The sequence below is a fragment of the Zonotrichia albicollis genome, chromosome 4 (assembly GCF_047830755.1).
Source record: "Zonotrichia albicollis isolate bZonAlb1 chromosome 4, bZonAlb1.hap1, whole genome shotgun sequence".
NCBI lineage: Eukaryota > Metazoa > Chordata > Aves > Passeriformes > Passerellidae > Zonotrichia > Zonotrichia albicollis.
Window position 1 is genome coordinate 46,165,170 of NC_133822.1, and position 24,889 is coordinate 46,190,058.

Genomic DNA, 24,889 nt, shown 5'->3' on the forward strand with positions numbered 1-24,889 from the left:
GTTTGGACACACCTCCGAGAATACACAGGGGTTAAAAGCAAGGCACTGCCCTTGGCACTCCCTCTTTTTGGACCTCGCGGCGAGGAGTTCAGATCTCTTCCCCCGCCCAGCCCGCTGCTGCTGGGCGGGGGAGGGGCCGGCCATGCGGTAGGCCCGGGGCCTGGACAGAGATGGGGTTGAGGGGGCTTCGGGGGGGCTTCGAGGATGGAAGGGTGGAAGATCCCAGAGAGTCAGCCCTCGGGCAGCCAGCCCCCCCCCAGGAGAGCAGCCAGCCTGGAGGAGAAGGAGGGAGAGTGCCCGGCCGGAGCGGCACCGTGTGGGCAGCGTGCGTGGGAGTCGCTCCGGACCGACAGAGACTGAAAACTTTTAACCCTTTCTTGCATGATTGGGGCCTTGCAAAAATGCTAATCCTCCTCGAAGCTGAATAAGAAGGGAGATAAGAGATGAGATGTGGAGATGATTGGATGGGGAGAGATGATTTGGAGTGGCCTTTTGGCTGGACTTTTCTCGTGGCTATGGACTCAGTTGTTCCTGTGACACAGACTGCATTTAGGGGGAGGCAGTGCCTCAAAACCAGGAGGGTTCATTCGTGAGGACCCCCCGGCCCCAGGGGGTTGGAAAAATATGGGGGGGACAGATGTCCCAAAAGCAGAGACTGTGCCTTTTTGGAGTGAGACAAGGCATCCTTGAAAGACAACCCTAAAAGCAGCTCTGGCCATGTCTCAGTGGTGAGAGCACTGGGCATGGAAGGAAAATGTCACAAGCGGCAAAAGGACTTTTTTTTTCCGGGCGGTGCCGAAGTGACAGAGAAGCACACGAGGTTTCAGTGTGTTTCCAGGAGAAGCCTATGGAACGAGAAGGACTCCTTTCCTCTTCATGAACTGATGTTTGAGTATACTAACGTGTGGGGCCAAGGCTGGGCAGTTGTTTTGGGAGAATGTATTGGATTGGGAAAGTCAGGTGGTGGGGGAGGAGGAAAATGGTTTTTTTTTGTAAGGTTTTCAATTCTTTTCTTCTTTTTCCTTATAGTCTCTCCCTATTTTCCTGTAGTTTAAGTAATAAAGTGGTCTTTATGTTTAAGTTAGAGCCTGTTTTGCTTATTCCTGGTCACATCTCACAGCAGACACCAGGGTGAGGCATTTTCATGGGGGGCACTGGCTCTGTGCCAGGCTCAAACCATGACAGGTCACAACAGCTATTTTAAATTTATGATGTTGTTGTTCTTTTCTTGTTGTTGTAATTGTTGCTTGTACTTTTGTTTGTTTTAATTACTCTGACTTATGCAAATAAAACCCTGCTGATATTCAATAATTTTTAGCTTGCTGGTAGTGTCACACTACAGATACACATGAATTTCTTTATACCCATCTGGCCTCACAAGAACATTGCCATGAAATGAACCATTATGTTACTCAGACACTAGGAAATGACAGAATAGCTAGAAGAGAGGCTTAAACCTGCTGAGTACTCACCCAGTTTTTCTTTTTCTTTTTTTTGGAATCAGCATCATTACCACTGCCAATACTGGAATGACTTGTAGCGCTGTTGATACTGGAAACACTTTCTGAAGAATGTTGCCGCCTTATACGTAGATCTAAAGAAAGGAAGTTACTGTGAAATCACTTTCAATATATTAATAATAGTAATATTAATTTTTATATTTATGTAGCATCTGCCTCCTCAAAGGCAGTCTAAATGAACATAAATGGCACTGATGCTAGCAGTGGCTCAGATTCAAGCTATTGAAGCTTGTGAGAAACCATATATGGACCTAGGGGGATGCATACAATTAATCCAATACTTAGGGGTTTCTCAAACTAGGCTGTTGTTGCCCAGAAGGCAATGAACCTTCACAGCAATCTATGCACGTGTATCCTCATAAATGAGCACATGGATTACGTGACATTTCAGTGCCACATGTACTGTAGTTCTGAGGAGTGTAGGCACTACTCAACTTGTAGCAGCCCTAATCAGTGCTCAGATTCTACCTTCTAATATACCCCGATGGAAAGAAACAGGCAAGAGTTCATTAAAAATGAATGAAACAAAATAACCAGGAAGTGAAGAATATTAAAAATGGTTGGTGCAGCTTCTGAGTTTCAATTTTTTAGAGGTCTCTGATAACTATATCTTAATCACTGGAAATTATTCTTGTACAACATGCCCACTAATACAAAGGGAAATTACTTTTTAGATTATTTTCTACTTCCTAGAAATTTGCTTTGCTACACTCAAGTCATGCAGTGAAATGACCTTAAGGCAATAACCTAAATAATGACCTCTCTAATGGAAGATCAGTAACACTCTCAAAAACAAATACCATATTTTTTTTTCAAGTAATTTCTTTGCTGTTGCTTATCAGCAGGCACTTTTGAAGTATGTATTTATCATGCAATATCGGCCTAACTGTACTGACAAATTAATTTGACATCTGGAATTTAATGCCTGCTTTCCTGCACTGATTTAGCACTTCAAGAAGGAGCTGAGTTGTTGTCAGCCTGTCTCTTACCAACAAGAACACCAATTTACAAAGCTACAGCTTTGACTGGGTTCTCAACCTCTAACCATGTTATACTGTAAGACCTCACTTGTGTCTTGGGTGTACTTCACTAGTCAGTTGCAGGAACACGGTTATTTCTCCATCAATTCTTGGCCACCCAGCTCTAAGAAGATAAAGCTCCAGGAAGTTTGGCAGACAGGAAACTTGGGCAAGGTTTCCAACTCTGGAAATACCACAAGTATGCCTACCACTCACTTCAGAATGTGCTTTGCCTTGCAACAGAGCTCCCAAACAACAGAAAAGTAGTGACTTAGCTTTTTTTTCCCCTGGGGAGAACTTCTGCATTTATTTTGATAAAGACAAGCCCATACCTTTGTGGGTATGATCGGGGCCATTCAAGGCTCCTTGAATAGCAGCTTGTGCAGCAGAATTCTGGGCTTTCAGCATTTCAATGGTTTCCCTTAGCTCTATAAGCTCAGATTCCTGTGGGAAGAGCAAAGAGAGATCAAAATAATGGCAAAAGAACAATGTTTGTCTAAGCTAAAAGAAAAAATTGCATGGGAAGAGTGTTCAAATTAAAGATCATGGGACTGCTTGGGTTATCAAAAGGGCAGCAATAAAAAGAATGCATACTCTTTCTCTCCAAAGATATTGAAGTTAACTAACATATTCTTTTTCATTTACTCTATATAAAGCAATCATGCTATTTTTAAGAAGAAAACATTTTCAATTAGGAGTAATCTAAAAAGGGTCTCAATTAACTATAAAATATATAATTAAGAAAAGCTCAATGACTTTGTTGCAAAATACAATGAAGCCATTTGAAGTACGTCCTTTAATATGTGAGGCTACTGTTTAATGGATGAATTCAAAAGATTTGTTAAATACTAATTTAATTAAAAAGTCCCTGTTTAATAGAAATTGTCCTGCAAGTCGAAGTAAAATTATTCCACTTGAGTGCAAGAAGTTCTGTATCAGAATGCACAGCTGATTTTTATTAGAAAATATATTTTATTATTGCTTTTATACGCAATATTTTATTTATTACTCCCTGTCCTTCCAGTCTCCTTCCTATACAATTAGGGTTAAAGGAATTTAAACTCAACAATAGAGAAAAGAAGAGAAGGAAAAGAATAAGTTTTAAAACTTTTGGGAAAGAGACTTGGAGATGATCTGTTTCAATGTCACTGCTTAACTCCTTCTGGAAAGAAAACCTGATGGATTTATACTTTGTAAAATAGTTAAAAGTTTTGGTTTTAAGAAAATTCCATTGTGACTGTGTTCTTTTTCTCCCCCCCCGCCCCCCCCAAGATGAAACAAAAGCAAACAATACAAATATTTTCTATCCAGTTCACAATGAGTCTTGCGACATTTCATCTGTTGGTGCTCAACCAGACTCTGAAACGTTATTTGTGTAGACAGTTACAGACTCCAGTGGTGACTAGCAGCTCACAGATAAATATATTCTTTCACAGTATGGGTCAAGGAGACCTTTCCATTAATAGGACATTGTTGAAAATTCATAAGGGTAGAAAGTTGCAGAAGTTCAATCCTGCAAGGTGCTAAGCAGCCTCTTAATCCTGAGCTTGGTAAAAGGACTCATATTAAATTTCTTTGTATCAGGTTTAGAGTATTTTTCCCCCATTATGTAAGTAGCACAGTGAAAAAGTGAAAACCCAAACTGTTTACTTATGGATAGGATGCCTAACCTTCATTAACTTTCCAATTAAGCTATTTTTCTCTACTTAAACTTCTTTGTTTCCTGAAATTCCATTGTTCTGGTGGTGCTGGGAGGCCGGAATGAAGCACTGCAGCAGCTTATGATAAATTTTTGTTACAGGATCCTTCAGTATGGAGTAAACCTGAAGTCATGCATGTTTTCATTGAATTCTGGAAATGAAAGATTTTAGTGTACAACTGTTTTATGAAACTATCTGTGTAAACCTGATACTGCAGTTTTTTCCACATGCTGCTGGACAATTATGAAAAACTGATTGCAGCAACCATTAAAGAAAAATCTGTCTTGTTGTCACAGATGTCCCTTTTTCCTTTTAGTGTTCTTTAAACCAAACTCTAACATAATTTTCTGACTATTTTCTACAGCAAAGCATCCTCTTTGACCAACCTACCTTTTGTTCAGCAGTCATTGTTAGACTTTGCAATCGGCCTGTCATATTTCCCAAGCTTTTTTCAAAAGCTGCTACTAGATGAGCCTGTGAAAGAAAGACAACACAGGGAAATTTTCCCAGATCTATTTGATTTTTAAAAGTATGTTTTTCCTTCAAGCACATTTTCTCCAGCTCTTTAATATTAGTTCAAACTCAGACTGAGCTAAGTTGGATAGATGAATCAGCCAAATGCACCCAGTGTTCCTCAGGCTTCTTTAGCTCCCAATGAGATCAGCTCAGGTATCTCTGCCTGAAAATGAATTATGGATTTAATGCCTGGCTTTAAATTTACTGATGTATTAGCCAAAAGTAGTCTGCTCCCAAAGAGAAGTCCAGGAGCAATTATTTTCAATTACTGGACACTTCAAAACAGGAATTGAAGCACTTTATCTTGAAGCAAATTTTAACTTCAGAAATAAAAACCTTCAGAAAAATCCTAAGCCTTAAAAAAAAAATTAACACAGTTAGTCTTATAAAATGCCATTGCTTAGTCTATTAATACTATATTGCTCATATATGTCTGTGTGTGTATAAAATATATTTTGTAAAATATAAATATAACATTTATAATGTGTGCAAATATATATATATAAAACAAAATAAAATCCTGAAATCTGGAAGTCTTACTTCTCAGTATAAAAAGCAATAGAGTTGAAACAGATCAAAATATTAAAAAAAATAAAACTTCTTTCTGGCTTTTATTTTTTAAACAACCTGCATCCTACACTGTAATCAAACTAAATTTATACAAATTATACTTAATCAGATCTAACTGGCACTGAGCTTTGTAGGGCAAAGAAGAGCAAATGGTCGTAAAGATCCCAATATGCTAAAAAATTGCGTAAAAATCCCTATGCAGGGAAAGGAGAGCCAAGGGAAAATAAAGACTTAATTTTTAAGGAAGTCCATATAATCCCATCCATTTCTCTCCCAACATCAAATAGTAAAAGCATAAGGAAATGCTTATTTTCTCATTACCATCTCAAAAGTGGTAATAGACAAAGTCTCTAACCATTGGCACATGGAAATATAACTCAAACTCACCATATTTATATGCACAAATGGATTAACTGAGCTTCCTCAGGGAGAAAATTTAGTTTTTATTATAGCAGTTCAGGCACACACAGTGCCTGGCAAATTTTTCAGTTGCAGATTTGCATGCTTTTACAAGCATAGTTGAAATTGTTTGAATGTATGCAGTTGTACTGAATCTGAGGTATAATCAAGAAAAGACATGGTCCAAAAAGGATTTTGTTCTGCATTTTAGGAGAGGGAAAAGATCTTCTTGCCACCTTGCTCTGTATATTATCCCTCAATAGAAGAAGATTACCATAAATATCATAGTGGGCTACTTCTGCATCTCTGCTTCAGAGCTGTTGTACTGATGAGTGACTTTGGTGTCTTGTAAATAATTTTGGATTGCTATAAATATTTAGGTGTCTTGAAAGCCTCTTATTTTATTCTTATTAAACTTACTAAAAGTTTACTCCTTGTAAACCACACTATTAGTATACTTAGGTGCACAATTACTTACAGGTGTAGTGGTCAATCGACCTGTTTTCTGCATCTGCAGGGATATCTTAAGGTTAACTTTTGTGGTAAAAGGACACATACCACAAGGACTAACTCCAAATAAACATGAGACTAGACAAATATAGAATCTCTAGAAGATAATTGTATATATTCCTATTTTAACATTTATAACTTAGGCTACATTCTGGAAGTTAAAATCTTTGATAAAATGAACCTGAAAACCTGCCAATCAATACTACAGTCTTTGGTTATTTTCACTACTCTATTTCTCTAAGAAAATAAAAATAACTGTTTTTAAACTTACTTTTAACTTTATTAATTAGCTACATGTTAAACGTATCCAGATTAATCTATGGTGTTTTATTTCCAAAGATGATGACCACACACCCAGAACACTATCAGAGACAAAATAGATGCACTACTACAGAATTTTAGCCAAATGTCTCTTCATTACTTTTGTTTAACAGGAAACTAATGGAGCTCACTGTTCCCTGCCTCATAAAAAATCTATGTCTTGGCTGACGGCCCATGGTTCTGTTTTACTCTGAGAATTACAGTGGGGACTGAGGGCTTGAAAGAGAAATAATTTGTTTAATTATGCATTGCTTCTCTCCTTTTCTAGAAATTAGACTGTAATAACCACAGTACTTTGGTACCAAACTATGCATACTTCTGTAAAGTATTTTCCTGTTCCATAGCTACAAATGCATCCTGTATAGGACATGAATAGACAACAAAAAACTTACAGGAAAAATTAAGTAGTAAAAAGCAGCATTAAAAATGTCATCAAAGGTCACTGAAACTGTTATTTTCTGACAGCCTTTAGAGAAAGACAGCCATGTAACAAGGGTTCTTAGTAAAATTCACCCAGTGACAGAGAACATTACCTTCTTGGAATATTATACCAAACTTTTTGCATTATAAATGTTATTGGATCAAGATGATGCATTTTTCTAACTCATTTCAAATAAAGACTATTAGAACTTGATTTCCTAATAATAAAGAAATGTAATTCAAAGTCCCATTTACCATAAACTATTCAAGAAGGAAACCTTTTAATTGCATTGTTCATTACTTTAAATGTTTATTACAAGATAACACTCATCTACTGAAGTACTGATTTTATATTCAGAGTAATAAACTGTTCTTTCTCCATGGTAGCTAATATTCATTCCTTCAGCTGTCTAGGAGCTATCACTTGCAAACTTAAGCACATTTTCCCTACAGAAATACTACACAATAAAATAAGAAAATTTCATTTCAAAAAGGCTACATTATCAGTATACTTATATGTGTGTGTCGAAGTATACATAAAACAGAAGTATATGTATGTATTTCCATTTGAGATCAGCTTTCACATTTAAGCAGTTAAATGCAGAATAATTCATAAAGCAATTAAAGCAAAGAGAAAGAAAAATCTGTGTCTTTAATAATGTTCATTGGAAATTAAAAATTCTAATCAGAAACTTTTTTTACACTTAAAAATTTGGTAATTTATTTTGATTGGATTGCTAATCCTCAGTTTCTGAGGATGATTAAATTTATCTAGAAGTTTCCATTCTTTCATTCTTGTAAAAATATTCAGGAATTGTTTTGTTTGTTTTTTTTAAGATACAGCCAATCTCTCACACCTTAGAAATCTCTGTGTTAGATTCAGAAGTTTCATTCATGGAGTACACACATACTTGCAATATTTCAAAGAGTAGCCTGAATATTATATGTGGTTTATATAATGCTCATTCTATAGTAAAAATATGTCTTCAAAACTGAATGCAGTATTTGTACTTGAAAAAAAGACATCCTGGAATTAGAGTTCAGGAACTGGGCATTACTTGAAGTATGCCTGCAGCAAAATATATCCATCATTAACTTGACATACATATTAGATACATAGATAGACAGCTCTTAATCTGTAGATATCCTTCACATACGAGTTAATTTTGACTTCTATTAACATGCAAAATGCACACTGGAAACAGTGGAAGAGATGTCTTCAGTGCTAAGATGATAGATTTGATTTTAAAGATTTCCTTAGTAAACTGTCCCAGCCAGGCAAGCCCCAAATACCTCAGCTCAGGTTTACAGCCTATCCTGAACATGACATTCACATACGAAACATCTGCCTTCCAACACATTTTGGAACCTGACCTGTGGCATTCAGATTTATAAAACAAAGGCAAATAAATAAAGTTCCTCCCACCTGACAGGGCTGAATGAAAGGAGCTGTGAAAGGCCAGAAGAGATCAGGCTGGTTGCAAGCAGCAACTGTAGATCTGGTGGCCTTTTCTGTTTGCTGCCTGCTAGCACCTTGTTGCTTGGCTGTAGGATAGCGGTTCAGAGCTGGCCAAACAAGAGCATTAGCCAGCACACCCCCTCTGCTTTCTACTGGCATCCTGGCTCTACTACAGCTTGCAAGCAAGCACCCTTCAGCTTTATACAGTACAAAGCTCTGATCAAAGTCCCTCTGAACAGGCTTGGTCAGGCTGCTCACTGGAATTTGAGCCCTTGTCAGTCACATACGGAGTCTGCTGGTTGGACATTTTCTGCACTGAAAACAGGCCCTTTCTGAATTAGTATTGAGATTTACCTTTCAGCCACACTGAGACAGATGCCAGGAGTAAAGCAAGAATCTCAGGGAAAATCTGTAAATTAAGCATCCAAATGACAGCTGGACGCAGCTTGAATTTAATCATTTGCAGGCAAAACACTTTGGCCCTTTGGGGTTAATCAAATGAAATAAACTGCCGAAGTCAAGCTTAGTACTTGAGTCCAGCCAACGAAAACCGAACAACAAATCAAACCAAATAAGAAAAATTTTAGCAGAGTTTTTAATAATGCCTGAGAAATGCTGTAACTTCCAATTGACAGATTTTGGTATAAAATAATGTATCAAGCAAAGGCTTGATTTAAGAGGTCAAATTTCAACCTGCCAGTCTTTTAATTACTTATATACTAATGTCACCAACAGTCTTCTGTGGAGAAGCAAAGAAAGGCAAAAATAGTGTCAAAATGAGCTGAATAAGGTGCTCTTTTTTTCACTCATGTACAGTACTTTTGCTCAGTTCTACAGAGGGAAATGCTAACAACAAATTCACATCGAGATGGAGCTTTGAAGGAACAAGATTTCTGGCTATTAACACTTTCCTTCTCCAGACCACAGCAAGGCAAAAAGTGCTGCCTGTTTTCAGACAGTGAAGGTATGGAAATTAGGAGGGGTTCAGGACTAACACTAAGGACTAATGCTAACAGGAATGCATTTGTAGCAAAAGCATCAGAAAGGACTGAGCATTTTTCTCGTTAGCAAAAGCACCACAAAAGACAGACTGTTCATGCAGTTCTCTGTTTGCCAGAGAAGACAGACAGTGTTCAAATGTTTCTGAATTAAACTTAATGCTCATTCAAGATTTAGCCTTCCTGATGAGCAAACATGACTCAAAATGAGGGTCACAGTAGTATTATCCATGTAGAGATTTGATTTCTTCTCTGAGAATAAATTCCAGATTTTTGTGATTAGGAATATTTCTCCTTTAAAAGGCAGTGACTGGTGAAATATGTAGTCTCTTAGACTACAAAAGAAATGGTAAATGAGTACACGAAAGGAACGCATTGCTAAGGCAGTACAAGTTCATGAAATCTAGAAAGCCATCTAGGTTTTCTGTAAGTTTGCCAAGTTAAATCAATTGTTTGTTAATAACTTTCAGAATTTTCATGAAAAGTACTTAATGTGTGGCATTTAAGCATCAATTCTGTAATTAAATAAATTTCAGTGGTTCTATCACAATTAAATAGTTCAATATACTGTCCGCTTTCAACCTGGATTTTATTTCTGATGTTTAAGAGATACTTTGTAGAATTTCTTCTCATAAAATCCTTGAAGGACTGACAGAAGGGCTGCTAAAAAGCAGTTGCTTTTGATTGTTTGGTTTCACATGAAAGTTTTGTTTTAATACTTTACAAGTTCTGTATCAGAAACAGCAGAAAATGAATTCAGGACCAGGTTTATTGTGAAATACTTCTCAATTTTTTGGTTCTGTAAAGTATGTATCTCATGAGAACATCTTGCCAAAAATATTTACTCCCAATATCTAGTAATATCTACTTTTTTTCAAGATGGTATTCATTTCAAATATAATTTTGTTAATCCCTAGGGATTTTGAAGCCTCTACATTTTGTGCTCCTGAAAAATTTAATTTTGAAGGAATTTCTACATGTTGGGGATTTGGCAAGAGGAAAGATTTCTCTTGTATCATTTAAAAAATGCATGTGCAAAATGGATCCGCCTTAGGGTTGCTTATAGGTTTAGAGTTTAAAGAATATCTCCACAGAGATGGATTAGAAGGTGTGTAACAGTCAAAAGAACATGATTAAATTAATCAAATGTGGTACTTCTGGATAGGAAAACCAGATGTGTATGCATATATATTTAGCCATCCTATTGAAAATGTCCTTACAGTTAGATCCATAGAAAAGCATTTTTCCTGGCTGTTCAGGAGCCCAGAGGCAGCATACAGGAACAGATTCCCAACAATCCAGTCTGATTTATACAGATCAACCCAGATTTATTTCTTACCCACACAGCTGGTTTAGTTTGGGTAAAAACCAAGCCAAAACTCCCATTTTTAACTTAACTCCATTTCTTTGCTCATTTTCAACTCCTCAGCTGCAGAGAATGCTCTGACATTATTGCACTTGTTGCCATATCATACACTACAGCATTTCTGGGTTGACTGAAAAGTGACAGAGCCTGAGTAACCTTTCAAGTCTCCCTTTCAACACAGCAGTTAGAAAGAATCTGCTGGTGTTTCTGTTCTGAGCCAGTGAAAAGAGGGAAGGGAAAACTGTTTTTCTACCTGCAGAGTAAAGAGAGGAGTGGTGCCAGGGGTCCTGAGTTATCACCTGGAACAGGCAGTGAGTACAAGCTCACCAAAGGCAAACAATTTAATTTAACTGATATGACACCTCAATTTAGAATAATGAAAAGGCTTGGTTTGGGAAGGACCTTTAATGATCATCTAGTCCAACTTCTGACTGGGAGCAGACACATCTTTCATTAAATCAGGGTCTTGCTGGAATCAAGACAACTCCTCTGGATAACACCAGGGCACTCAGAGTAGATATGAGCATGTCTGTGATTGTGCTGTGTTACAAGTCCAGCCAGGAATCACCTTTCTATGCTCCCCACTGCTGCTGCATCTCTGCATTTGTTGTGGAAAGAAAAGGGCCCTGCAGAGAGCAACAGACTCACTAGCAAACACACCTACCCAAAGCATGCTACTCTTCTCTCCTCTCAGTGTGGTTTTTAGTCTGCTGCTCTCAGGATAGATGAATAAAGAACTGCCCAAACTGGTAAAGATGAAGGTCAGTGTCTAAAACATGTGAATGAAGGAGCCCCAAACCCAATACAGATATGCTGGCTATTCTAGCTATACATTCTCAAATGAAAAAACCCAACCCAGAATCCAGATTTTGAATTTACAAACATTGCAATGTCCCACATCATCTGATTCACTAGCTCACTCCCAGTACTCAGAGTATGGCAACCTAAACTGCTGCAGATGTACAAATACAGGTGCTCTGCAGCCTTCTGAACAGAGAAGAAAGTGCTAAGCATAGCTTTTCCACATTTTCATGTGTGGAAGTCACACACAAACAAGCAGCTTTCACAGAGCTAGAGATTATTTTCTCACAACATGAAATAATTTCTTTGAAATCAGCACTTATTTGTAAATCTAAATATTCAGGACACCTACACTTCAAAGAGAGATTGTTCAGTAACTTCACCTGAAACCACATCAACCAGACAGGATTGTCTCTTGCATTCTGAATCTGGCATTATTTTCAGATAACACGTTCTATAACTCATATTACCAATATATGTCAATTTGAAGGAACACCAGGAAGCTCTCTGTGAAATAGCCCAGTTTTAATTAGTTATATATCAGCACTGCTTTTGTAGCATATAAATGATATGTACACTTGTAGACTGTGCTTCCCTTCACACATGACTGCATTTTGCAGGGTTTGTCTTTGTGAAATTAAATGGGAATGAATTCTATTAGAATATGCAAATCATGCCTTTCTTTGCTTGTGTCTCCTTACTTTTGGCCATTTTTTATAATTGATTCTGAGAAAAGGGTGAAATTTAACATGATAGGACTGTCCCATTCAAACTGTGGAAACTCCATTTCCACTGCCTACTTTTCGTTTCCACAAGATTAGTTTTTCTTGAAGCTGGGACAGTATAGAAATTCAATGAAGTCATTAACTTGGAAAACAAAAACCCTAAATAAATAAATAGTAAATGTCTCCAATACTATGTGTTGAGGAAGAGCAACTGGTAATGTATTCATTGATACTACTTATCATCACAAGCAAAAATACTTACATTTGCTGAAAGTTGAGAAGTCAGTGTAGCAACTTTCTCCTGCGATGCAACCAGCTCTCTCCGTAGTTTCTGAATTTGCTAGAGAAACAACAGACTGCTGTCAGTAATTCAGCAATGTTTTTGTTGTGGTTATTTTGTATGTTTTCTTGAGAGACAACCAATAGATTAACAATGTCTTAGCTTCAAATTTTAATCTCAGAACTATCCAGAAATACAAATTATTAGAAGTTGTAGCTTAGTGTTGCTCCAACTGTTTTCTAGCACTCAACCAGTGTAGAAGAAAGGATTCCAGTTAAGGGAGCACACATGGGTAAATGCTTAATTACTTTGTATGTATTATCCTTTTTTGCAAGGGAAATGTCACAAGTTTTTACCAAATCCCACAAGTCCCAAACATATGCTTAGTGCAATCAAGGAGATGTGGCCTGAGGTTTTGAAACATGAGTGCATTTGGGTGAGGTTTGCCGTGCCTGACTGTAGACATGATGCAACCAACATATGTTGTATGTCTACAGTAGACAAAGATAACGTGAAAACTGTACTCTCATGATGCTTGGCATGAAGAAGGGTTTGATGGCTACCTCAGACACAAGATTTTTCTTTATGGTTGTCTACAATTAGGTGAGGTAAAGTAGTATTTTTTTTTCTCTAACACATGCTTCCTACAGTCCCTGAAATTCAAACATGCAACCTCTTTAAATCTTATATAGTATTCAAAAACTTGCTTGCCAACTTAATAAAAATAAATGTAGCTTTAAATGTGCTTGTTGACATGAAAATAAACTCAAGACCCTTTTATCCTTTAATGAAAAACAGAATCCTTATGAAAAATATGTTTCCATTTCAGCTGGGGTAGATACCTAACATGAAGCTTGCACATCATTTTAAGCCCATTTAACTCTATTTGAGATCTTACAGGGACTTCTGGGCACTGTACTGAAATCAAGCACAGCATGGAGTTTCACTTTGAAGAGCCTCTCATATTCAGATGTAAATTATTCCAGACAAGAGAGATAAAATGGGTAAAACCAGCCTAGGAAAGGGAACATTTACAGTCACTAGTAAAGACCACTGCAGTACTTTAGTTTTATGACTCCCATGAAAACAAACAAGAAATACTGTGCAAGCAACATGAACATGTTCCTGTACTTCTGTAACATAAAAATAGCTCAGTCATTTACACTAGCTCAGTTCAAAAGGGGCAGATTATCGAGCTGTTCTCCATCCTGGACTGACCCCTTTATTTTTCCAAGTTTTCTCTTTTGGTTTTAAATGCAATTATTTGGCATTCCAGCTTAAGCTACAGTTTCATCATGCTCTTGCAAATCACAAGGGTTGGTCTCATGAAGTGCTGTCCAACATCTCCTGTAAGAGCATCTCAAGCAGACCCAGATATTGAGAAAACATCATGTAGAAATATACAGGAAAGAAATGTTTATTTTCTATATTCAGACCTACAGAAAAGGCAATAAAATGAGGAACTGGAATTTAAACTACTGAGTTATAACATGACTCTTTATCTCTTTTTAACTTAAAGAGATGTGAGCTTAGACAAAATTATATTGAAATATACTGCAGCAAGGAGGGAAGGATATGTTTATTTGTTCAATGTCCTCAAAATATCTTTTTGTTGACTTTTTCTTTGATTAGAATAGTAAAAATAGGAGCCGCATAAATGCAGGAATTGGAAGGCATGCAGCTCTGTGAAGTGGAAATGCACCCCTTGGTGCTGTATTTTATTGCAGCTACTCTTTGGTGCCCTTTTAATACAATCAGGACTTCATTTTGAGAAAGGCTGTAATTGTATCCAGCTGCTGACCCAGGCTTGTCACCCATTTTTATACATTGTGAGGAGAAAGAAGCTATTTTCCATGTCAAATTTGATTTATATCTGAAATCAATCTGCATTGCTCTGAAATCCATCAAAGTGGTCAGTTTCAGAAATTTAATATAATTCAAAATGTGAGGGAGAGAAGTTCAAAGAGATCATTTGAAGTATTTTTCCTCCTGAAAGGTAGCACCTTACCTTGAATTGCACAATTCCTTAGATCCTGCACAGAGTGGAATTAAGTCTGAAATCAGACCTATCTTAACTCCTCCACTCAACACCCAGTTCTTACTGATTCTTTTCATCTTTTCAGAATGACAGCCAGGAGACTTTCTTCAGCACAATGCTGAGAAAACACCTTCTAGTTAACTAAAAGCTGCACCAGGTTTCCACCAATACTTCTCAAAAGGCAATGCAAAGACACAGGGTGTATTTTCCCCACCAACTATGCAGTTTAGCCAAAGCAGGTAAACAATAAACTAAAAAATAATGTAAGCAATACAGAAGTAAAAAAAGGAAGAAAAGTTAGTACCTCTGAATGTGCCTTTTCTTCTGCCTGGAGGAAAACAAAGAAGAAATGGCTTAGAATCAGTGTGCAACATAATTCTGGTAATAGAACATAAAAGCCAGCCACACTGAAGTGAAATGAATAGCTGCACGCATCCATTACATTAAAAGAAGGTATCCAGTAAAAACAATAAATGGAACTATTTTCAACAGGCTTGGCAAAGTTCCAGCTGAAACCCCAAAGAGCTTGCCAGCATACGGACAAAATGAAATGGTGGAGAAATGGATAGCAGGACCAGAACTGCAGAAACTGGAGCTACATTTCTAAGATACAAACAAAAATTTACTATGCTCTCACTGCATGTGCCTTAGTCTGATTCAAAAGAAAACATTTATGCTGCAATGATTATTAGGGCTCCTGGATTTAAATTTGCTTCACTGCATACCAAGACATGTCCTTAATATGATACTATGTAATTTCTGATAAGAGAAGTTGACAGCACTTCTCATTGGGAAAGGGGAGAGGAACTTGCATCTTAATGTAATTTTGTCCATACAGAGTACTGACCAAAATATTAAAGGCTATCAAGGCATGTTGAAGTTTTAAATTAAACTTGCTAATATTTAATAATTTAGGTATTTTCCGTATTTTAATTTATTGTGTCATATATTGAAACTTTTTATTCAGCAGCCTTTTTCAACAAGCTAAGAAACGAAACCACTGCAATGCAAACCTTTGAAAGTCATTCAGTTTCTAAGCTTTGGATCAGTCCTATTCAGGAGACATTTGGCAGACAGATAAATCTTGCTTCAGTGGGATTCTAATGGAAAAGAATGGCATACAACAAGAAAGGAACCCTTTCATAACATAAAATAAGAATCAGTTAATGAACTGGAAATTAATCCACCCCATGGTCTGAAGTGGCCCACGCTCAGAGAAGCAGTCTACATTATCTGGAAGAGAATAGTAAACAGTAGAAGGAAAATGTAGGTAAGCAATTATCTCTAAATAACATTAAAAACCCTATGAAAACCCAAGGTAAGGGCCCTTCAAAAGTTCTCTGGCATAGGACTGTCTGTCTTATACTTGGTGGAGAAAATCAGTATGGCTGAATTTGAGCCTATATTAGGCATTAATTTTGTTGTCAGGATTTTAATGATTCATAACAGAAATGGTTTTTTTGCTTTACCTTGCATAAGGGGAGAAGACTTCTGGAAAATGCCCCTTTCCATACATGCTTATCTGTTAGCAGTCACTAAACAGACTGTGATGCTATGATATTTACCCTGGCAACACTTAGAAATGCTTTTGGCTGAAACTACTTCAATACCTGACACATCACTAGGTGAGGCTAATTTAGTATAATGATTTTTTTTTCTCATCACTGATGTGACACACTAACCTTCTTATGAATATTTACAAAAAGAAGATTTGCCTACAGAAAAAAAATTATATTCTATTCCCATTATTGTTACATCAAACAAGCAGTACATGTAGGGTCACAAAGAGATTGAGGTGATGATGTCCTCTTATGATTTCTTCTATGACAACAAAAGCAAAAAATTAGGGTTGGTAACTTTTTCCTAGAACTGCCATGTGGAGACATGGTCCTTGTCCTTGGAGCACCAAACCTGAAGATGAAGACATTGCTACATGTCCTTACCAGACAACTCCTTCAATGCACAAGGAAGTGTTGCCTCTCCCTGAGTTCAGAGAGGTGGCTCTCACAAGTCAGATTTTATGAGCAGTGAAGGAAGTAAATGATTGCGAAAGACCAGGATTTTGGACCAGCTTAAAGAAGTAGATACTGATAACCAAACGCATCTCAGTAGTTTTTACTTAAGTTTGTGCTAACACCATTGTAACCCATAACTCAGCCATTTTTCCAATACGCTCTAAAAGGAAAAAAAAAATTCTTTTTCTCACTCTACTTCTGCATTATATGCAAGCATCCCATCCTTGCAAGGATTATTTTTCTTTCTTTGAAGTCTTAGAACATTAAGGTACAAATGACATGTCCTTATAGAACTCCTCTGAGCACGGCCTAGCACAATCAATGAGGCCTAGGGAGTCAGAGTGTAGCTAATGCTGAGAGCCGGTGCAGGAAATTGGCAATTAACTAAATAGGGGAAAATTTAAGTGTTTCACCTACTGAGCAGGAGGAGATTGCAAATGGAGACAACCTACCATAATTTTTTCAATTACTCACAGGGCTAAATGAATTCACTGCCAAAACTGAATCAGTTTACTATGTCTGCTCACAAGGTATATTTTTCTGTGAAACAAAATGGAGGTCTCTGTACATGCATATCACTACAAGCTCGATTTCCAGTCTATGCAAGTTAAGTCCTGAGAACCAAATGCAAGTCAAGAAGAAAGCCAATGTTGAGACAGAGTAAGGATCCATCCTGAACTAGGTGAAGTGTCTGGGAGAGGTGAAGGGTCTGTGGAGCTAAAGCTGAAGGAGAGGCCACGTTCCAGAGACAGCAAGGAGACAGAGAAAGAAAAACAGAAAAACCACGAGGTCAATCTGCCCCCGACCTAGGAATTCCTCCGATAAAGAAGAATTAGTGCTAAGTGTCATGCAAGATGAATATGTATGAACTTATTGTGAAACTGTATGCATATGCATTTGGAAGGGGGATAAAAGGAGGTCTGAAATCTTCAGGGGTACGCATGCCCTTTTGGGGAGTCTTGCGTCCGGCGCGCGTCGTAATAAAGCATACCGGGCTTTACAACTTTTACAAGTTGTGAGGTTTCTTCTTTTCTCCGCAAAACAGTGTTTACAAAAAAGAGTAGTGAATGCAGAACTTCTGTGGCATTGGACTTATTCAATGGCAGAAAATAATGAAATGTCTCTTCTGAATCTCATATTCTAATTCCCAATGAAACAATCTTCAGAGAATAACTTGTTTTCAACTATCCTCTGGTAATTATACATGAAGGTCTTCATCTTCATTTAGTACTTTGATTGAATTTCTCAATGATTAGGTCACAGAAAACACTAGTACTAAGGCTTAAGACAATGCTTGATAAATCTAAGAAATACATTTAATTGAGATAACCATGTGAAGCTATCCCATTGCTCTCTTCACTCAGCTGATGTGATACTGAGTGTTAAACTTTGCAGGCTCCTACTCCACTTATGCATCATCTTTTGATTAATTGCCGAAAAGTTTAAACCCTTTTCAAAGAGGGTTCAAGCAGAAGAAATTCAGATCAAAAATCTTTGCTAAAAGTCAATGCTAGTAATTATTTACACCAATTTATTTCTGGTCCTTTTCAAATTTTTCTGCAGCTTACATTATCTTGCCTATATAATCCATTACTTAAGGAGTGGGGCTCAGCTGCAATGTGAATTCACAGTCAGAAGATATTTATAGTATGAACCTGGGTAAACAGTTTAAAGTTTATTTTGCAGGGAAAATACCACTCTTTAATATCATGGGGTTTAGTTAATATTTCCAAGATATTCTGTTGAAGTAGAAAAGGTTATATAAATAGTAAGTTTAGTAAATTCTTGCTACATTACACAATATCAGAACACAGATATTTCAGAGTTACTCACTTACTGCTGAAAGCATCCTGTGTCACTTTACAGCTTGATTTTTTTCATCTATCAGTTTCATAACATTCTTCTAAACTTTGGCATGAAAGCTTGAATTATAATTTTTGACACACCTTCCCATGCAAACTGATAGTAGGGTCTCATAGACAAGGAAATAGTTTGAAAGGTTTTTTCAACCACCAAAACATCAGTGAGAAGCTTAACTCTGACTGTAAGTCATGCCTCACATGTAGCCAGCCTGTATATACATTCTACACCTCCCACCTTCACCTACCCTCTCCTGCTTCCACATAATTCAGGACTGGTCTGGACTGGAACGATTTGCAACTTGCAGTTTAAGGCCTGTAAAAACCTAAGGCATGTGTACTTAATGTTTTAGACATGCCCTTGAAAGAACCTTTTTATGGTTAAACAGAGCTAAGAGAGGCACCATTGTGCATGGATACAATACACTTCCCAAACTAACGTGAGTTTAGCATTGAGACAGAGCCACCACGTGCTACAAATCATCAAACTGCAGGAGCTTGGTATTCCTAGGCAAGAACTGGCTCTGGGTAGGGGAGGCCCTCTCTGGAATGTCAGCTGACACCACTCAACAGCTGGACATATGGAGAGGACACACACTATTGATGAATGCATGGGATAAAGCAGGTAAGTGGGCTGCTCTCCTGTGAAAAGGGGTTCCTGCAGCATCTAGTTGTGTTAGTGAGGAGGCTGCAAAGCAACCGCTGTGTATCAGCAAGGGAATGTCCAAACATCCCTATGGATCATTTCTTGTTAGTAGAACAACCAAAGCAATAAATGATGCAGAATATACAAAAAAAATCCCCCATAAGATTAAAAAAAAAGAACCAACCAAACAAAAAAATATAATAGAAGGAAAAAATCAATTACAAAACAACTTCTGGAGATAGAAACAGATATTACTCAGCCTAATTAATCTAACTAATGAAGATTAAAGTTTTAGAAAGTTACTCTCCTCTTTTAAAATAACAATTAAATGCTGCTACTTGCAAGCAAAATCAGTAGACACTTAAATTCCAAATTACATCTCCCTTACTCTAATGCAATCTTGTGGCTTTCAAGAAGTTTACCTCAAACAAGACCAGGAGAGAAGTAATTTTCTAAATTATGCACTAGCTGACTGTAAGAAAAATGATTCAAAATGGTCAACTACAAAAGCATAAGGATCCCCATAAGAGAGACACTCTTAGACTTTCATGTTGTTTTTAGCTTTCAAAATGTATACTAAATGATTTTAAACATTAATAAACAATTCACATAAAAAGGTGAAAATAACGTTTTCTAAAATAGTATGCAGTAGTACAAAGCTGAAACCAAACATTCCTACTTTATTGCAGTAAAATTGTAATTCTCCTGGATCTCAAAGTATTGAAATTTTCACAAACAATGAACAAGAACAGAAGCAGGCAGAATTTTTTTCTAAAATATCAATACTCACCGTAGAGTAGAGAGAGGATGTGCTGGAGACAAGTGATAATGAGGACCCATGTACTTTAAGAAAAGGAAAATAACATGAAATATTGCTGAAAGCATAAAACTTCCAACATGTAGCTCAATAAGTAAACAAATTTTTAAAATGAGAACCAATTTTCCACAAAGAACAATTATGAGCTATCAGTATAGAATAGCTATTGATAGATTTCCCTGCAATTAGACTGTCCTATACAGAAAAACCATTTTCCTGGGTATGGGGCAGGTAAGTGAGACAATGACATTTTGTGTTATTATCAGCAAACCAAGCATCTCCTTTGTTGCTTTGACAAGAAATCACTTGATAAATACACTCTTCAGAGAAACCAGAAATCAAGCTGTTTATACACCTGTCCTAAAACCATTTCTGTTATGATACTATGCTTTGGAAAGCAGTTCACATTCCTTGGGGTGAGCTCCCAAGCTTTCCTCAGAAAGGCTGACCTGTGTAGTTGTAGTCCACGGGGAGGAGTAACTGTGAGGGGTAGTGACATATTTCCCTTAATCCTCAATGGAGTCTGCCTCAAGAGCATTAAGTGAATGTTGCAGGGCTGTACTTTAAGAAATGGGGTTCCTGGCCTACCTGGAGATGGCAAATGAAGACTAAAACTGTAAAAAAAATTGCCCCTTCTGCTGACTCTCCTGAGGAAGGCTATATGCACATATAACTTCAAAGAAGATAATTTATTTCATTACCTTTTTTATTTTTGTTTTACAAGATGGGGTTTTAAAAAATATTTATCTTTTGCCACAGTTTGATGCTTTAATAGCTAACTGTCTGCAACAAACAGACACAAGAACACTTGGATTAGCCAAATGGACTTTAAACCTAGTTTTCTACTTACAGAAATATGGAACACTGACCACTGAAATGGAGTGGCTTCCAAAGTATGTTGATTTTCAGTCTCTGGTTTAAATGTCTGAGCTAAACCGCCATTCTGCACCGTGGCTCTATGTATTACCTCACTTGTTTCACTTTAACCTTCCTCAGAGCTCCTATCCTAAAATACATCTGACCTTCTAAGAGCATCATTTCATGTTAATCTCTAATGATCATAAACTGCTGAAAACTGTTTATTGCTGCTGCATTGACTTTCATTTACTCAGGTTGATCACAGTTATCCACTCCAGCTGGATATGAAACAGAACTAATGAAAAAGCTTTTATCGAAACCACTGGTGGCCCATTACTGAAATTCTACATTTAACACCTCTTTTTTTATGCATTAATTGCTTTGTTTTCTCTATTATTCTTCCAGTGTTTCCTTTGATAATTCTGTTCCTCAGCAAAGGGTCTGTAGTCAGCTCTGTCCTTGAATTATGTGATATTCTTCTGTGCAGTCAGCCATCCTCTCTGTGCTGACAACTCACAGCTTGAGTTGTCCTGCACCCTGCTGCTAGTATTACAGATCCAGATGTCTGCCTGATATATCATCTAAAATACAGTAAAAGGAATCAAAAAAAGTAGAAGCATTATTTGTCTGTTGTTTTACCTAGGACTTTTTTATTTCCTTTTATCTTGTGACCTCTGGGGCTAAGGCAAGACTTTTTTAATTTGCCTATTACAAAGATAATTTACATTGTCATCACTTAGCAGTAAACAAGATGATTGTTATAGAATGAATTGCACAGGGTTTTAGTTGTCTTTTTTGTTTAATTAAAGCAATTAAGGACTTTGCACTCATGGGAATTCTGCAAATAATCAGATTTACCAGAAATGTTAGTTAGAAGAAAACGTTACAGTGCATTTAATTAGGAGTTGCCAGGTTCTCTGTGGATTAAAAAAGACCAAACCCCCCCCCCCCCCAAAAAATTCACCAAGTTCCAGATGTTGCAGATAGCGTTAAAGAAAGCAGACAGTAATAATCTGCATAAAGTAGTGAGGTCAGTTCAAATTGCAGAATTTCAATAAAGAAATTCACATGGTGTTTGCTGAAGGAGGCTGTAGGAAAGTGGGGAATTTAAAAAACAAAGGAGGTGTTAAGTAGCATTGGTGTTTGGGGGAAAAAAAAAAAAAGGAAGCACAGAAGTAGGACTAAGAAAGCAGAGAAGTCGGGTACGTTCAGACATTTCAGATTTAGAGGAAAAAAGAATAATTTTCCACGAATGGCCTCCTTTCCTCCAAAATTTCCAACAGGGGATTTGTACATGTATGAGATACATACAGCATTGCTTTTTACTGGGTGAAAATAATACCTTCCATGTTTCAGGATAAGAAAGGCTTGTGAGTCCAACTCAACATGATTAATATAAGCTTCACAAAATCATTTAAGTTTCTGTGGTGCAGGGTGCAGAAGAAATATTTTAAAATTTTACTGTGCTTTAGACATCTATTTTGGGACGTGTTTATCAATTTAAGTAGTTACTCAGTCTTACCTTCTTCCATGCTGTCCCTGAATGAACCAGAATGACTGATTGCTCGTGGTCTCTCTTCCAAGGACGTGGCACTGCCACATAGCTGGGAGTCATCGTAGAGATCAAAAGAAGTGTCTTGTGCAGGGATGCTGTTTGAACGCATCATGGTGGGTCCAGGAAGGTTAAACTGTGATAGGTTGGTTGGACTCACTGGAATAAAAAGCTTTATTATTGAAGCACATTTCCATTAAGTGAATTTTGCTTCTGTACAAAATTTTAATGTAGGACTAGCACAGTTAGGTGGACTTCATGCTCTTGAGACAATGGAAAGCTTTTATTCCTACACTTAAAGCTTCAACAAAAAGGTGGAACAGATGGCCTCAAAGGAGCTGGATGACAATAATCCTGTAAAGCACATGGTAACCCTAACACTGGTGTCTGAATACCCTTTGGCAGCCCATAGAAAATCAATGGGGGAGATTCAAAAGTTAAAAAGGAATAAGAGGTCATAAGTACTTTTATAAGCAGCTCTTCTAATGAATCAGTATCTGTATTTCATAGTTATATATCTTTATTACTGACTGCTGTTAAGGCCAAAGTTTATTTGCATATATAAGATATTTATCCTTTGATTTGATCAAATCAAATCCTTTGATTTGAAAATTTTGATTTTGAGCACACCTACCACTATAATAGGTTGAATATTTGCGCAAAGGCCTCAGCTGAATTTCATCCTAATAAAGAGGTGTAGTCAGACATGGTTGAAATCAAGAACAGTATTGATGAACCTACTTTAAGCTTTCGCAAAGCTCTTTTACCAGGAGGAAGGAAAGCCTAGCTATGGTTATCCCGGACCACACCGCAATGCCTAGAAGAAAAACCTAACTGTGCAGCCAAATTCAGCCTCAGTATTTGGACTTTTAGTTTAGATCATCCAAGATGTGTCTTAAGTTAAAAACTACCAGAACAGCTGTGTTGCGAGAGCAAATTATTCCACAGGGATATGAAAACTGAAATGAAGCAAAGGACAATGAAAAAATAAAATTTAAACCCCATGATCTTATTTCTCTATATTGGGAGTACACAAGAACTATGAACAAAAAGAAAATGAGATTATTGTAAACAGAAAATAATATAGTGAAAAAACACTGCCTAGAACTGTGACACAGAAAACACTGTCTAAAACTACCGGAGGAAAATTCAAAGCAGTGGCTTGTTTAGTGAGGATCCAATTTCATTTTTAAAAGTAAATTTAAATTTACTTTTAAATTTACTTGTTTTTTTTTACTTAAATTTACTTCTTTTCCTATATGTAGTAAAGACTAACATGTGTATGTCTGATCAAATTCTTTTGAGTGATTGTAACCTACAGATGCCATAAGCTGTGACAGAGAGATAGAAGTCTTAATTCTTCAAAGGAGTTAGTAATTCCTTACTAGGGGCCTAAATCATAAAAAACTCATTGTGAACCTAAGCATGTGACAAGTTCTGTGGAGAGAAGTGGGTTTTACTCAGAATTAAAGAAAGAAATAATACTATAAAAAAATAAATTTGTGTTGAATTAATTTGAAACAATATTCAGAAGAACCAAATCTAAAACTTGGTTTGTAATCAAATAAAACTGCAATGTCACTCATATCCCAAAAATACTATATTGCATTCAAGGTTAGGTTTGGATTGGGCCCAGTGCAGTTATAGCCAGGTCCAGTTACTGAAACACATTGAAAAGGTCCATCTCAAAGCAAACCTCGATATAGGAAAAATTCTATGTTTAGTTTCTGACATTCACTAAAATCACTGGAACGAATCCTACTGATTGTGAAGCCTAAAAGATGAATAGCTTTGAACTAGAAGCTAATTTCCAGCTCTCCCTCAAAATTTATGTCCTTGGTCAAGTCATAAAGAATCTGTGCTTCTTTTTTTCCTCTATGCAAAATAGGTGGTACCTTGACCCACTTCATTAAGTACACTGTGAGTTTCCCCTCATTAGTGAGGTACAACAATATGGTGATGATGTTAAAAATAAACTACCTAGTCTGGCAGACTAAGAAATATGTACAGCTGAATTTTATGCTTCCATTGAAGAGAGGGAGAAACAGTGAAGGAAACAGCATTTACCCAGGTTGGAGAAATGATATTTTCCAGTTGCAGATGAAGACATAGCTGAAGGAGAAACAAGCGGGGACTGACTGCCAGTGTCCTGCAGGCCTCCGGTTGAATGGGAGCGCAGCCATTCCTTGCCTTCCTCCTGACTTGTCTGCCGGGATGATGGTGCATACCTGAAAAACCACAGCTGGCATGCTCAAGACAATGACAAGGTGATGCCTTAGAAAGAAACAGCTGTCACATAAATACCCTTCACAAGTTAGACAGAATAAATCCCTAGGAAAACATCAAGTCCAGTCAAGTGATTATCACCAGAGATTTTAACTAGGTACAGTTTACCATTGGGTTACACTGAAAACATACAGGACTTGAACACCCCCTACTCTTCATTCCCCTCCCCAAAACAACATTCCCTTCTTTTGAAGAGACAGGATGATAAACTATA

At 37.1% G+C, this 24,889-nt stretch overlaps 1 protein-coding gene across 10 annotated transcripts in view; it reads right to left on the reverse strand.

The window, feature by feature from the left end:
• Positions 1–24,889, reverse strand: part of NAV3 (neuron navigator 3) — a 508,016-nt gene that overhangs the window by 24,228 nt on the left and 458,899 nt on the right. For all 10 annotated transcript variants that reach the window (XM_074539691.1, XM_074539692.1, XM_074539693.1 and 7 more), the window contains 8 exons: positions 24,457–24,617; positions 22,360–22,548; positions 19,953–20,005; positions 14,947–14,970; positions 12,587–12,664; positions 4,630–4,713; positions 2,872–2,983; positions 1,473–1,594 (listed from right to left, as the gene is read on the reverse strand). In XM_074539691.1, the coding sequence (XP_074395792.1) occupies positions 1,473–1,594; positions 2,872–2,983; positions 4,630–4,713; positions 12,587–12,664; positions 14,947–14,970; positions 19,953–20,005; positions 22,360–22,548; positions 24,457–24,617 (823 nt within the window). The remainder of the gene's footprint in view (positions 1–1,472; positions 1,595–2,871; positions 2,984–4,629; positions 4,714–12,586; positions 12,665–14,946; positions 14,971–19,952; positions 20,006–22,359; positions 22,549–24,456; positions 24,618–24,889) is intronic.